This window comes from Hyperolius riggenbachi, chromosome 3, assembly GCF_040937935.1.
Source record: "Hyperolius riggenbachi isolate aHypRig1 chromosome 3, aHypRig1.pri, whole genome shotgun sequence".
NCBI lineage: Eukaryota > Metazoa > Chordata > Amphibia > Anura > Hyperoliidae > Hyperolius > Hyperolius riggenbachi.
The window spans coordinates 165,773,597-165,789,752 of record NC_090648.1 but is presented as its reverse complement, the minus strand read 5'-3'; the positions used below and the strand labels follow the sequence as shown (position 1 = coordinate 165,789,752).

The 16,156-nt window shown below is 43.2% G+C and overlaps 1 protein-coding gene across 4 annotated transcripts in view; it reads left to right on the top strand.

Moving 5' to 3' along the window:
* Positions 1-3,258, top strand: part of HAPLN3 (hyaluronan and proteoglycan link protein 3) — a 53,048-nt gene extending 49,790 nt beyond the window's left edge. For 2 of the 4 annotated variants that reach the window (XM_068272467.1, XM_068272465.1), the window contains exon 5: positions 1,850-3,257. In XM_068272467.1, coding sequence (XP_068128568.1) covers positions 1,850-2,133 — 284 coding nt within the window. In that variant the 3' untranslated portion in view covers positions 2,134-3,257. Of the gene's footprint in view, positions 1-1,849 lie in introns of all 4 variants that reach the window. The other 2 variants (XM_068272464.1, XM_068272466.1) reach the window with 2 other exon arrangements.
* The last annotated feature ends 12,898 nt before the right edge of the window (positions 3,259-16,156 follow it).

Here is a 16,156-nt window from a genome sequence, read left to right as displayed (position 1 = left end):
CAAACAGCTCAGCAATACAGCTCTGCCAGAATTACTAACCCAGTCGCTTCACCTTTCTCTTTTCTCCAGCGGGGCAGCACAGCGTGGGCAAAGTACCCATCCCCAGCTAGCCTGCTGATTGGTTCTTCTTCCTGTAATCAACCTCACACAATTACAGCGACAGCACTTTACAATGTAGCTAAGTTGATTGGCTGACAGTGCAACCAAAGAAAGTGACATGTAGGCTTCCTGTGCCTACCACCTCCCTGTGCTCAACATGAGAAAGCAGAGGCAGGTGATGGGAGTAGGCAGGTGATTGCTTTGTGCAGAGATAGAAACTACCACACTTCTGTCAGCTCTTTACTTTGTGCCCAGATCTCTGTCATGCGACTGTGAATTTCTTTCAAACAGCTGCAACTCTATTCACCTTAACTAACAATGAAAAATCTGGGAAGGCAAATCAGGGCTTTAATCATTCTTTTATCTATTATTTTTCCCTGCTTTTCATGTGGAGTATCAGGACCCATTCTCACGTGGAATCGCAAAATGCTAGCAAGTTGCACTGGTGATTTTACCGCGATTAGTATGGTAAAATCACTGTACTCTCGTGCGATTTTTGAGCGATCGCGATAAGCGGCTTTTAGCATTCTTATCGCGATCACTCTATCATTGCAGGAAAATGCTGCATGTAGTGCTTTTTGCGATTGCCACTAATCAGGAAATGCCGGCTTTCGATGGCAATCGCGGCAGTAAGATCACTGCCATATACTTAATATTGAGCTAGCGCTTTTAAAAGCGATTTTAAATTGATTGGCTGTTGTAGTCTCCAACTACTTTTTACAAATTTTAACCCGAGTAAACTCGTGACCGACTTTGCCAAGTTTATTGACTCTGGTTTTCACACCGTGAGAATGCCAGCATTTTAAATTTTCCCTTTGAAGTCAATATATGAAATTTGATTTGCTGTTTTGGGCCCCACCCACTTTTTGGAATCCCCAAAATGTTACCAACTTTTTTAGGTTGAGCCCATGACTATGTGACCCAAGTTTAGTGAGTTTAGCTTCAGGGCTGTACGAGTGGCGAATAGTTTGAAGTTTTCCAATAAAAGTCTAAAGGAAAAAGTATGGTCTTCAGTGGGCAAGCCTATGGGCAGGGAGGGTGGGATTGTTTAAAGGGGTTCCATGGCCTTTTAGAAAAACAAAAAGTGTCACTTACCTGTGGCTTCTACCGACCCCCTGCAGATATCAAGTCTCACACCATCACTGACACCCCCTCTGTTTCTCGCCATGGGTCACCTGCCAATTATTTGTCTAATTAGACTGCGCGGCCATGGCCGCACGCGTCTTCCACACCCCCCCCCCCCCCGCGCGCATCATTGGGAGCTTACTGCGCATGAACAGTACAAGAAAACTTAGTACTGTGCCTGCGCAGTAATCTCCTGGAGACACAAACTGGAGCAAGGACCCACGGCCGCGCAGCCGCAGTACTATTCGTCTAGTTTGACAAATAATTGGCAGGTGACCTGCGGCGAGGAATGGAGGAGGCTTCATTGATGACGTGGGACTTGATACCTGCAGTGGGCCGGTAGAAGCCCACTGCAGGTATCAAACCCCTATAACAAAGCACAAGCAACCTGCACTGCTATGGGCAGTGTGCCAAGTTTGGATGGCCAAACACAGCAGGGCAGGAAGCGGCGTGTGAGGGGCAGGTAGAAACACATGCATACAGCAGACTACTTGGAAATTACAATTAAGATACTATAAATAAAATACACTTCCCTCTTGAATGGGAGCAATGTGTGCACTATGCATTGACACTGATGTTTCTTATTGTGTGCTCTACTTAGCCTGTTTAATTCCCTGTCCCGCAGGTAGAGTTTACTTCCTGGAACATCCTAACAAGCTTACATTCCATGAAGCCAAAGAAGCGTGCCTACAAGACAACGCTCGGATTGCCAAGGTGGGTCAGCTCTTTGCTGCATGGAAATTCTTGGACTTGGATCGCTGTGATGCTGCTTGGTTGGATGATGGCAGCGTCAGATATCCCATTGCCACCCCCAGACTTAACTGTGGACCACCGGAACCTGGTGTTCGGAGCTTTGGATTCCCAGACAAACACAAGAAATTTGGAGTCTTTTGCTATAAAATGAGTTAAACTCTTCAGTTGGACTATGTGAAAATGTACCTACTGCAGAACTTTCTCCTTGATATTCTTCACGATCCTGAAAAGAGACAGACATAGGGGTGAAGGATAGAGAACTCTGCCGATCAAACCAAAGTCCCCTAAAATGACTGTATAAGACTGTTCTAAACATGAGCCATAAAGAGCTCCTGCAAAGCATACTGACAATGTCATATAGTCATTTATATTGCATATGTGTAAGGACTGTTTTCCCCATGTTGTTATATTTTATACGTTTTTTAAAAGGACATAAGGAGTGTACTAACAGCAATATAAAAGTAAGATTTTCTCGCCCCAGTCCAGTATATAGACTTTAAATAACATAGGAGCACGGCAGAGAGGGTATGCATGAGGAAGGATGTTTATTTTCACTTTTGATGGTTATAATGTTGCTGTACAGAAAATGACATTGGACTGCTGTGTGATAGCAATACACAGTGCACTGTTTACTGTAGTTACTAGACTTTGGTAATTTTACAGATTCCCCAGCAGCGGCAGCATAGAGCAAATGCTAGGCAGACCAAAACGAGAGGGAAGACTTGTCATTTGTAGTGTATTCTATTTATTGAAAATATCTTGACAACTGTTTTTATGATGTACAATATGGAATAAATCTTGGAAACACTAATCGCCAGTCTTCTGGAGTCTCACTGAGTGCCACATAAAAACATGAAAAAATGTGGGCAGATATAAAAGCCTTAATAGTCCTACTAAGAAATGTTTCCTATCTATTTTTAAGTACATCAAGAGTTAAAAAACCTTAAGTTCTTATCTATGTCAAATTAAGTCATTTTCTAAAAAGTAAATCAAAGCCCAGAGTGGTGAGTGAGAGTAGGCTTTTGATTATAAGGTGGCCACACAGCAGGCAACTTGGCAGCCATTCAACCATCCAATTCAATCATTATAATCGGATGAAAATCGGTACTGCCAAGAGCATTCCCAATCGATGATGAGACGAAATTGGTTGCATGTATCGATCGGACATGTTACAAGATGTAGGGCCGACATGCTCAATCGGGTGCTCATCTGTAATGGCGTGTGATATCGGGACAATTGACCAGTGCGACTGTGCTGTCCCCTCTAGTGTAAAATAGAAACTCCCCCGGTGCCCCGTGCTGTATCCTCTACTTGACAGTGTCCGCAGCTGGTTCTGTGCTCTGTCCACATACAAATGCCCCATGTGGTTGCCAGCGTATATGTTGGCCCGTGTGTGACGTCACACATGTGCCCATGTTATGCTGGCAACCACGTGGGGCAAGTGTGTGTGGACAGGATGGAGCCAGCGGTGGACACTGACAGGTAAACGATACTGCATGGGGGCGCATTTTACATTAGTTGGGACAGTGCCAGAGGCGCTGAGGCAGCGTATGCGGGGTCACAAGGCTTATTCTCTGGAGATTCATGCCAAAATCGATCAGGAATCGGCCTGCTTTGTATGGGCAGGCAATTGATCTCTCTCTGATCAGATTCGATCATAGAGAGATTTTTCTTTTGGTCAGTCTGCTCATACATTGTCTCATGTATGGGCACCTTTATTGCTGGAAAGTACAAAGGATCATTACTTTTGTTTGTTTTTCTTTTCATTCTGAAAAATGTCTCTCTTTTGGATGCAGTGCATCATGTGAGCTGTATTTTTACAGTGTTGTGACCCTGAAGCAGTGGGGTGGGGGATACAGATTATGGCTAAAGAGTGGCTGATATAAAACTTAAAGAGGACCTGTACTCTAAAATTCTTACAATAAAAAGCATACCATTCTATTCATTATGTTCTCCTGGGCCCCTCTGTGCTGTTTCTGCCACTCCCTGCTGAGATCCTGGCTTGTAATTGCCAGTTTTAGGCAGTGTTTACAAACAAAAGACATGGCTGCTAACCAGAGTGTGATAGGCTGAGAGGAGAGCTTGGAGAGGGTGTGTAAAGCTTCTGCCTGTCACAAGCAATGATGCACATTCCACACATTCCAGCCTTAGCATGACAGAGCCGACAGAGGAAAGAAGATAAGATTTATTACAGAGACAGTGCAACTAGAAAAGGCTGAAGTAAGCCAGACCACATTAGAACAGGTATAGGAACTTAAAGGATACAAGAAATAAGGCTCAACATTTTGTTACAGAGTCTCTTTAAGGCTGCACTGGAGACAATAGGAGCGTTCTCTGGGAAGCTGTTGTTTTGTTCTCTCCAGTGAATATATGCTTATATGCTTACAATAATATGTGACTAATAATGAATCTTTTGTACCACTTGCACAAAACAATGAGAGCAACACTGTGCTGTCGAGATGTAAAACCATTGTCCCTTTACCTTCCTTTTGTTTATCATCAGATGGATGAAGAAATGATTACTCTTTTGTTTGCTAGAAAAAAATTCAGTTGGAAAAAAAGTTGATGTAATTGTTATATGATAGTATAGTATGATAAGGCTAGGTTTACGGTGGTCAGTTGTATAATGAGTGTGAACTGCAATGGACAGTACAGTATGTCAACAACCTGATTAAATAACCTCCCATAAAGTGTTTGTTTACCTCTTATGCTCACTAAAAAAATTAAGTAAGGTCTCATCAGTAGAGTCTATTGTTCCTCAAGGTGATGGTATTCCAAAGTGAACGGCATTCTCATTGGATCTGTCAGAAAGTGTTCGCCTGCTGAAAAGAGGACAGGCAAGGACTCGTTAGTGTTAAAGCCACTGTACTGGATCAAAATCAGAGCATCCAGGAATACGTCAGTAAGCAAGAGCTGATGAGAGAATCAAGCGTGGAAAGAAGACCAGACTAGAGGAAGTGTCATGGCAAAGCATGGGATGTACCATTAACAGCTAACTGTCCTGTAGCTGACAGGAAATACTACCAGTGGCTGCCCTCAAAGACAGCACTGAGACAGCATGAAAAAAGGCTCTAGGCACCAGATTTATAAACGTGGGACTGTACCACACTAGACAAGATCCAGGGGGCAAGGTATGCAAAGAGGCCCTATGAGCAGACCAGTACATAGAGGCAGGGTGTAAGATACAGGCAGGAGCAGCATACACTGAACACCACTACCACAATATATACACACGCACTCACACACACACACATATATATATATATATATATATATATATATATATATATATATATATATATATATATATATATATATATAGTCACACACACACACACACACACACACATATATATGATATATATATATATATATGTACACACACACACGCACAAACTTTTAGCCTCACGTTGCTAGGAGGTGTGTTTATAGATAAGGACAGTTGGTGCTGTCCATTTTTTTTTATACTTACCGGCAGTAAAGATGCCAACCCACGGACTCACAGTTGATCAAACAACATGAACTGATCTGACCTCTATATTTTTTACTTCTCACTGTGCAATGTCTTGATTTATTTTTTCCCCCAAACTAGTATACTTCAGTAAAATTCCCCTTACATAATTTATAAATGAAGCAATTTTCTCCAATAAGTCATATTTAGTAGAGTTCCTCTTTAAGACATTTGAATAATACCTACCATTGGCTAATGTAGGGATTTGGGACATGAATAAAGTAAATGAAAAAAAGCGGGCACTATCTTTATGACATGCTCTTTTCTGGTATTTCATATGTAGTGATCATAATACATAAGCAAGTTCATTTTCTTTTTACTAGCAGTTCACTCTATAAAGTGGTAGCTCCAGACTGACATTGTTTCATTAAGAAAGTCGAGACCCGAGAGTTCCTGTGTCTTAGAGGCCGGGTGGGCTAATTTACCCATAAAGCCATAGCTGCCAATCACAGGGTCCTCACCCCTACTATTTCAGAACAAATGCACAGGAGGTCTGAGCTGTCAATGCTTCTTTAATAGACTTTCCACTGTGATTGCAGGTCGCAGGTTACTGTGTTGCTCCCAAAGTAGGAAATTGATTTTGCCATCAGACAGTCAGAGTTATTTTTTCAAGAGATCAAAAACCTACTTGATGCAAAATCAATGACCGTGCATTTCATCTGTGGTACTGTTTTTCTTCTTTTAATGAATCCAGAGAAATCAAAGATTTGGAGCAGTGACAGAGACATTATTGACCAGATGATTGTGCAGTTTTCTGCAGTCTACCCATCAAGAAAAATACATAAATGTACTTTAATGTAGTTACATGATTCAGACCGGCTGACTTTATACTAACAAAGAAGACTTTTTGTCATTTTGAACAGTACAATAAGCAGATGGGAGGAGTAGCATATTAGGCAAGATGTGTGCATGAAATAGAGGCGCGAGGAAAAATGGGCACTGGGTGAAGCCAATATAAGTCTAAACAATAAATATCATTGTGAATTGGGCGCCAAATGAAAACGAAAAAATATTTACGATAGTAATGATGATAGGAAAACATTGGTTAATGTTAAAGTGAACCGAGGATCATTTTTAACACCCAGTGCAGCTCTATAGCAAATTAAAAATGCATTCTAAAAATGTGGTTTATTATTAAAAAAACTTTCGTTTTACCTCATCTTTTTACATTTAAGGGTTAAAATACACACTTCTTGCGTCCGTGAAAGGACCTGCGGTCCGGAGAGCAACAGATGATGGAAGTCAGATAAGAAATCACCTCATTAGACTTAATTATCCACAAACAAACCCTGAGCCTTCCCCATTGCACTTCAAACAGAAAACATAAGACGCACTTGAAGAATTTCACACCTAGCCTGGATAAGACATTGTAAAAGCAGCAGGGGTTTTGAACTCCGGAAACATAGCAGCCCTTTCAGCTATTTGAAGCCAGGAGCTGCTTAGATCACTTTAACGATATTTAGTAGTGGCTGGATAGGGTACTGGTTAAGGGCACTGCCTTTGACATGGGAGACCAGCGAATCCTGGCTAGTTTCAGTACCTATTCAGTGAGGAGTTCAAGGCAAGACTGTCACAGGACCCCTAGTGGCCGGACCGCACAATGCCTTTCAATCGGTTTCAGCACACAGACCATGCAAGCTGTGGTCGCAATCAGTGCGCAGAAACAGCTGGAATTTTGGCAGCAGACCGACTAGAAGGGAGCCTGTGAGTTACGGTAATTACAAACTACACACTATTTCAGGGTATAACTGCCACCACCTCTGTTATCATGGGACAGAGGCACCCACTGACTGGCTGAGTCTAGATCTGCAAATAAGAACAGTTAAACACACTCTATTCTGTCTAGCTAGCAACAATAGTAGCGACTCTTCAGAAATAAGGGTTCAGTTTGTGCGGCTGAATAGCAGTGTAGCTGAATAAACAAATGACGTTAGCGTCGTTTATTAAAACGCAATATAAATAATTACTATATACAGAACATCATTAAAATCAACAATTATAGAAACATTAATAGCCAGTATGAAAATAAAAGGGAGAAAATACTTAGAGTTCGTGGAAATATGTCCTTCTGGGAAAACTCATAAAGTTCTTGGTTTCAGTTCAGTTCAGTTCAGTAGCAAAGTCCAAACAAGCCAGATGCCAGCATGTTCTCAAGCTGGCAAGGATGTAATCCGGATGATGTTTCAAAATGGAGGACATTAATTTTGGCTCCTCTGCCATTCTTATGCCCCTGATCCAGTAGGAGGGAGTGAGGACGGGAACTGCACACCCCCTTAGAACATGAGATGAGTCCTCCCCCTTCCCCTGGGGACCAAAAATCATATCTAACCATATATGGGCTCTATCTCACAGAACCGTACAGGTCAGGGCAGATTTAATAACATTTTCAGGCCTGTCTCGATTTACCCAGCAGCCTGATACCAAACATTAGGGGTAGGACCCCTGTGGTATCATCAGGGCACCTTCGAACTGCCTAACTGGCAGCCCTTTCCTCAGAATGTTCTGAAAATTTCTCAGTACCAGCGCCAGGCAGCCAGCCAGCCTGGTAACACAGGAAATATGACAAATATAGCAGTTTATGGAATATTATATACATCTAGGAGTTACAGCAGGTCAGTCCTAGGTGAAGGCTCTTTGAAGCTAGGACAGCAGGCTACGTGTCTGCTTCCCTGCTGTGATCGGGGCCGGGGAGTCTCTCTCCCTCCTCTAAATTGGTTCTGTCAGGCTACTTATCTGACTTCATCTGATGGATGGGCCCTTAGCACAGCTGGGTGCCTGGGACACTCTGCTGAAGGCTTTCTGCCATTTGGTGAAAGGAAAAAAAACTGTCTTTTAAAAGAAGGAATGTCATTCTGTTCGCTGCAATGACTGCACAAATGTTATGATCACTTCTGCAGCATGTACTGCTGGCTGCAGTTTTACTGTAGACAAGCAGTTTTTGATTTCTTTGCGTGCATTTGCTCGAATAGTTTTGCCTGCGCTCACACTGAGCGTTGATTCCATTTGCAGTCGCTCTGAGGTTGATAACGGTTTAAGATGCTTTTGTGAAAGCAAACATTGTCTTTTGCAATGGTGCTGCAATCCCTTTCAGGCAGGCTGCATATCATTGTCTGCCCTCTCCTGCTGTCAGCCTGTGATTGATTATCATTCACCTGTGTGGGAATCTGCATGTCTTCTCCCATTGGATGACCTCAGTATAAAGGACTGCTTCCTGCAGTCAGAGCCGGCCTTTGGGGGGGGCAAGTGGGGCAACCGCCCCAGGCCCCACGCTTCAAGAGGCCCCGCACACCGCCACTGGCCGGGCCGCCGATCGCTCACTGCCCCTGGCTTCCTGTATGTAGAGGCAGTGGAGCGCACATCGGCATCCGGACGGCGCGCTGCATGACTGCCTGCTCCTTGTTCTGGATCTGTCTGCCCCGGCGGCTGCTGGGTGTGCGCTCTGCGAGTGACGTCAGGATTGACGTCATACACATGTGCCAAGGGCGCTCCCAGTCCCCGCGGCAGCCCGACCTGAAGAGCCGACCTGGTCTCGGAGACCCGGACTGAGAGGGTCAGAGACTCTCTGATGGAGCCGCTGGCCCGGCTGGACATATCGCAGAGAGAGGCAGAGCAGACGGTCTGGTAGGATCATAGCTCCCAACTGGCTACATATACTGGGGACATATACCCCTGGCTACATATACTGGGGACATATACCCCTGACTACATATACTGGGCACATATACCCCTGCCTACATATACTGGGCACATATACCTCTGGCTACATATACTGGGGACATATACCCCTGGCTACATATACTGGGCACATATACCTCTGGCTACATATACTGGGGATATATACCCCTGGCTACATATACTTGGCACATAAACCCCTGGCTACATATACTTGGCACATAAACCCCTGGCTACATATACTAGGCACATAAACCCCTGGCTACATATACTGGGCACATATACCCCTGGCTACCTGTTCTGGGGACATCTCTACCCCTGGGTACCTGTTCTGGGGACATCTATACTGCTGGCCACCTATTCTGGGGACATCTATACTGCAGGCCACCTATTCTGGGGACATCTATACCGCTGACCACCTATTCTGGGGACACCTATAGACCTGGGGCTACTTATTTTTGGGGAACCACTGCTGTCAGATTGAGTGTATTTTGGGGAACTGCTGCCAAGTGAGAGGTGTCTACCATATTAAGGGGGCATTCTGCCTATTTATGGTAAATGCTGTCTATTTATGTGCCTCATGACTGCTGAATTTGTCTTGTTGGGGGCCTCATGATTTGTTGGGGGCCTCAAGATCGCTGAATTTGTCTTGTTGGGGGCCTCAGGATTGCTGAATTTGTCTTGTTGGGGGCCTCATGATTGCTGAATTTGTCTTGTTGGGGGCCTCATGATTGCTGAGTTGGTCATGTTGGGGGCCTCATGATTGCTGAATTTGTCTTGTTGGGGGCCTCATGATTGCTGAATTTGTCTTGTTGGGGGCCTCATGATTGCTGAGTTGGTCATGTTGGGGGCCTCAGGATTGCTGAATTTGCTGAATTTTGCAAGACAAAAGTTACTACAACAATGTGAATTTTGTGAAACATGAACCTTAGAATTTCCAAATTAATTGAAGCATGAGCTCCCCCACCCCCGCACTTAAAACCACCATGCAAATGTTTGTTTTTATATTGGTTGACTTAGTGGCCTTTACCTGACATAATTGTTTTCAAACAATAATAAAAAGGAATACTGCATTAAAGGCGGACAAGCCTATGAATGTGGTGATACGGCCTACACTTATGGCTCTAGGCCCCGCATGTGACACTCGCCCCAGGCCCTGCATACTCTAAGGCCGCCTCTGCTGCAGTGCTCCATGGGCTATCATAGTTTCAGATCAGTCTGTTACTCTGTCTGGGCCCCCTCCGTTTCTAGATCTCATGTGGACTGCACTGACTCCTGCGAAGGGGTCAGTGAGTCCTTCTAGTCCCTATCCTGTTTATCAGTATTTGTTACTTTGCTGGTCTTGCATCATATATTGGTTCATCGCCGATATATACGCATACTAGCGCGTTTGTTATTTTCCTTGTATTCGTGTTACGTTAATACATCAGTGTCGCTGATATATACGTACTCGAACTGTTTATATCCTGTGTTCAGTCAGTCAGTTTCTAGCACGCTTTGGTAGGTTGCGCGTATCGTGATCACCCGTGCTTAGTTAGTTCAGTCCTGTTCCTGTTACCTTTTGTGGATTGCGCTCACTTCTGCGTAGAGGTAGCGAATCCTTCTGAGTCCTGTTCCTGTTACCTTGCGTGGATTGCGCTCACTTCTGCGTAGAAGTACCGAATCCTTCCTAGTCCTGTTCCTTGTATTGTTCCAGTTCCTAGCTAGTGTTCCTTGCTTATGTTATATATCGGTTCATCGCCGATATATACATATGTTAGTCAGTCATTTGTAGCTTCATTGATAGCTGTAATTGTAATACGCTAGGAATATCGAATCCATTGTATTTAAGTATTGTTTGTGGTTGCTCGGATCTACGCCTGCTCTGTGCGCCACATCTCCTACGGGAGTCAGTCCTCTCCTCCACTACAACTGGGGATATCCTGGTTCCTTGTGCTTGCGTGTGTGTGTCCTTCACGTCAGGTTATGCATGTCGTGCTGACTGTGGAGAATATACCACCAAGCCTAACAACAAATCTAACCAGGAAGCGATCAGAAAATGGACTGTACGAATCTTCCCGATTCGCCTGCGTTTCTCACGGCTGTTCTGTGACAGCAAGACTCCCTAACACTGTGGGGTAGCCTCTTGAGTGCGTCCCAGTGGCTGCAGCTCTTTAGCGCTTTGAGTCTAACAGTAGAAAAGTGCTTTACAAATGTTCGGATTTACTACAACTAAACATAACCCTTCCCTCACAATGCCTAAATCCCCTTTCCTGATGCCTAACCTTAACCACTTTACCCCCATGCGTACGCATTTCTCCGTCCCTTTTTCCATCCTTTCACCACCAGGGACGGAAAAAAGTGCGTACTTTCTGCGCTCCCGCTGCTGCCCGCGCTCCCGCTCGCTCTAGCGCACACTCCCGCTCGCAAATACGCCGCCGGCCACTCGCGATCAATTTAACGGGAAAACCCATTCTCGTTAGTTGATCTAAGCCCCGCAATGATCCGCTGCTTCTCCGATAATCAGCGTGATCATTGTGATAAAAAAAGAAGTTCCCAGCCTCTTTGTACTTCCTGCAAGCGTCCTTCCGGACGCTTGCAGGTCGCATAAACAAAATGTTACTGTAAATAGTAATACTACACCCTAAAGCATTTTTCACATACAAATAAATTAGTTTTACACACAAAATTAACTCCTTACCTCCCACACTCCTGAATTATTTTTTTTGTAATTAAAAAAAAAATTACAATTAAAAAAAAATACATAAATAGTTACCTTAGGGACTGAACTTTTTAAATATTTATGTCAAGAGGGTATAACACTGTTACTTTATAAACTATGGGCTTGTAATTAGGGATGGGCGCAAAACTGAAAAAATGCACCTTTATTTCCAATTAAAATATTGGCACCAAACATTGTGATAGGGACATAATTTAAACGGTTTTATAACCGGGACAAAAGGGCAAATAAATTTCACGGGTTTTAATTACAGTAGCATGCATTATTTAAAAGCTATAAAGGCCAAAAACTGAAAAATAATAATTTTTTTCCCACATTTTTTGCTATTTTCCCATTAAAACATATTTAGAATAAAATAATTCTTGGTATAATGTCCCACCTAAAGAAAGCCTAATTGGTGGCAAACAAAACAAGATATAGTTCATTTCATTGTGATAAGTAATGATAAAGTTATAGATCAATGAATGGAAGGAGCGCTGAAAGGTGAAAATTGCTCTGGTGGTCAAGGGGTAAAACCCCTCAGTTGTGAAGTGGTTAAATCCCCCCTTCCTGTTGCCTAACCCTAAAACCCCCCTTCCTGGCGCCTAACCTTATATCCCCCCTTCCTGTTACCTAACCTTAAAACCCCCCTTCCTGACGCCTAACCTTAAAACCCCATCTTTTTGCTGATGCAAATAATATGAATATGAAAAACTATGAATTTTTTTAAAAAATGCATTTCAGAAATGATAAATTTCAAAAACTATACATTTAAACATTTGAAAATGATAATCCTAAAAATGATAATTCTCAAAAATGAAAAATTATGGTTGCATGGGCCTGGCGCTTGCTATTTATCAGGCAGCCAAATTTCTGCTTTTTAGATATAGCTGATATTTGCATTAGTGCCTTTGGAGCGCCCACATTGTCTATAAGCGGCAGGCACCCAAATTTGCTGTTTCCAGGTAAGATCTCTGCTGAGCACTATCTACATCTAAGCAGATCACATATGACATATCCTCAATGTAAATACTATCTAATGATTATTGGATCTCTATGGCTTTATAAGCCATGTACATACAAACATTTTCAAACATGTATCTGTTGGCTTTGTTCACAGTGGTACGTTGTGGTGAAGCATAACGATTTCTTTGTAACGTGGCTCGCCACACTGTAGTGCACCACCTATGCGTTGTTCACAGTGCCGGCTGGTGCGCTGCCTTATTATAACGGCATGCGGCATTGTTAACAGGTACAGTGAAGAATACTTTCCATTGACTGTATGCTTCATTGTATATGATGCAACGCGCATAACGTGCTGTGTCGCTTTCCCGATCCTTTGCATTCCTGCTGTCAAAGGGAACACTGTAAATGTTGCCTAAGAGACCGCTGCTTCTCCTACATGATAAATAAAGGGTATAATCTAAAAGGAGATTTTCTTAGCTGTTGTGAAAACAACTCTGGTTAAAGAGTTCTACGCAAGCTCATTGGCTTTAAAGAGAACCCGAGGTGGGTTTGAAGAATATTATCTGCATACAGAGGCTGGATCTGCCTATACAGCCCAGCCTCTGTTGCTATCCCAAACCCCCCTAAGGTCCCCCTGCACTCTGCAATCCCTCATAAATCACAGGCACGCTGCTGACAAACAGCTTGTCAGAGCTGGCTGTGTTTATCTCTATAGTGTCAGTCTGCTGCTCTCCCCGCCTCCTGCAGATCTCCAGTCCCCGCCTGCATTCCTTCCCTCCCTGCTGATTGGAGGGAAGTGACGGGGGCAGGGACTGGAGCTATGCAGGAGGTGGGGGAGCAGCTGAGACTGACACTACAGATGTAAACACAGCCTCACAGCACGGCTGTGATTTATGAGGGATTGCAGAGTGCAGGGGCACCTTAGTGGGGTTTGGGATAGCAACAGAGGCTGGGCTGTATAGGCAGATTCAGCCTCTGTATGCAGATAACATTCTTTAAACACACCTCGGGTTCTCTTTAATTGACAAAGCATAACCGCATACGGTAAAGCAGAAAACAGCTGATTTTACGGAACATCTTGTGGAATGACAATTCACTAAGGTTGTTACCGCATGTAAAACTAAAATTACTAACTAGTGAGCAAAATTAGCGACTTGTGAAGTAAATACCTCATAAATGTCAATTCACAAAGATTAGAGCATGCGGTAAAACAAGTGAGATGTTCAGTATGTTATGTTCAGCTGGGAGCTGTCAGTAAGTAATAAGCAGCCATTTGGAAAGAAAATAGAAGGGAGTAAACAGAGCAGAGAAATTGTAAAAATGAATTAAACTACTTAGGAAAATAGTTCATTACAAAAACATATTTCCCTAATTTCACAATGTCATTATGTTACATAGTTAGCTGGGTTGATAAAACATATACATCCACCAAGTTAAACCAGAAAATAAGGTACACGCTAACCTGCACCCTCACATATCTCAGCTGATCCAAAGGAAGGCAAAAGAACCCTTACAAGGCTTGGACCAATTCAGGGGCGTAACAATAGACCCTGCAAGGGATGCAGCTGCAGGGGAGCCCAGAAGCCACAGGGGGCCCTGTTTTGAGAGACTGACAACCAAGTGCAAGGAGAGAAAAAAAAATTCTGCTCTCTGCACAATTGTTCTAATGACTGCATCTGTTCAGCCACTGATAACGAATCGTACAAAGTTTTGTAGACAAAGATTTGTAGACAGTCCCTACTCGGCATGCAGGGGGAGGGGCCCCATTCAAAGTTTTGCAGGGGGCCCAGTGATTTCTAGTTACGCCCCTGGACCAATTATTCCAAAAAAAGGGAAAAACAATACTTCCTGACTCCAGATGGCAATCAGATAAAATCCCTGGATCAACACTACCGGGAATGATCTAATAATTATAGCCATGGACGTCTTTCAATTCAAGCATCTATGCCCCCCCCCCCCCCCCCTCCTCCTTGAATGCAAATATAGAATTTGCCATAACTACTTCCTGCGGTAATTTAGTACACATTTAAAATAAATCACTCTTAGTATAAAATACTTTTTTCTAAATAAATGGTTAAAACTTTTTTCCTCCATGCACAGATCATGTCCCCTAGTCCTTTGTACAAGGACAAAAGGCTCATTTGCCAGCCCTTTATATTGCCCTCTGATGTATTTATACATGTTAATTAAATAGATGACCATGGCAAGAGTCATCTACTGAATATGTATAAATAAAAGGGGCCATACATTGCCAGACCATTAGATAGATACAGGGCCGGTTTAAGCAACAATGGGGCCCCAGGGCAAAATAAACCTGGGGGGCCCCCCCAACATATACCCCGGAACAAAAATCGGCATTAGGGGACCTTTTTTGCAGCTGGTATAACAGGGTGTGAAGTCCCAATCGGTCGGAGCTCCACATTCTGGCTATCCCAGCCTGCATGGGGGACAAGGGGTTAAAAAGTTTCAGGAGGGGGGACCCCACATCATTTTTTTTTTTAAATTCCCACACTCTAAACATAAACAAAAATTGGGAAAATAGAAAAAAATTCCAGGGATCTTCATACAGCCATATTGCGGCTGTATAGCGATCCCTGGCCAAAGCGCTGCGGCTGCGTATAGACCCCCTGGAAACCCCGTCAGGAAATTTATTGCGCTTTCGTTTGATGCATGTAAAATGACACTACCGTTAGGTTTGCTACTAAAAGTGACATTTACCGCATTTAAAAGTATACTTTTTTCCTTTGAAAATTTAAAATCGATTTTCTCAAAAACTATAAGGTCTTTTTGAAAAATTGTTTTTTCCTCTTATTCCTAATGATCTCCTTAACATATCCTGCAAATTTAGGGTTTCTAGCATTTAAGGTGGATTTGCTATTAACCATTAAAGTCGGCAGGTTTTTAAATGTGTATTTTTTTTTCCTTTGAAACTTTAAAATCGATTTTCTCAAAAACTATAAGGCCGATTTGAAATTTTTTTTCCTCTTGTAGCCACTGGGGGCCCCTACAAGCTCTGGGGCCCTGGGGCAGCTGCCTCCTTTGCCTTAATGGTAGCGCCGGCCCTTGATAGATAGATAGATAGATAGATAGATAGATAGATAGATAGATAGATAGATAGATAGATAGATAGACAGACCATCTGATAGATCCCTCTCTGATCAAATCAGAGGGATCCATTACCTGCCACACGCTGCAAATAGATTTCCAATAGATTTTAGCATGAAATTTATTGTAAATCTGTGGCGCTGCCCAGGTCTCCGCTCATGTAAAATGGGTACTTCCCCGGGTTGTGAGGAGGATGCAAATTGTTTGATGTACTATGTAAACTGCTG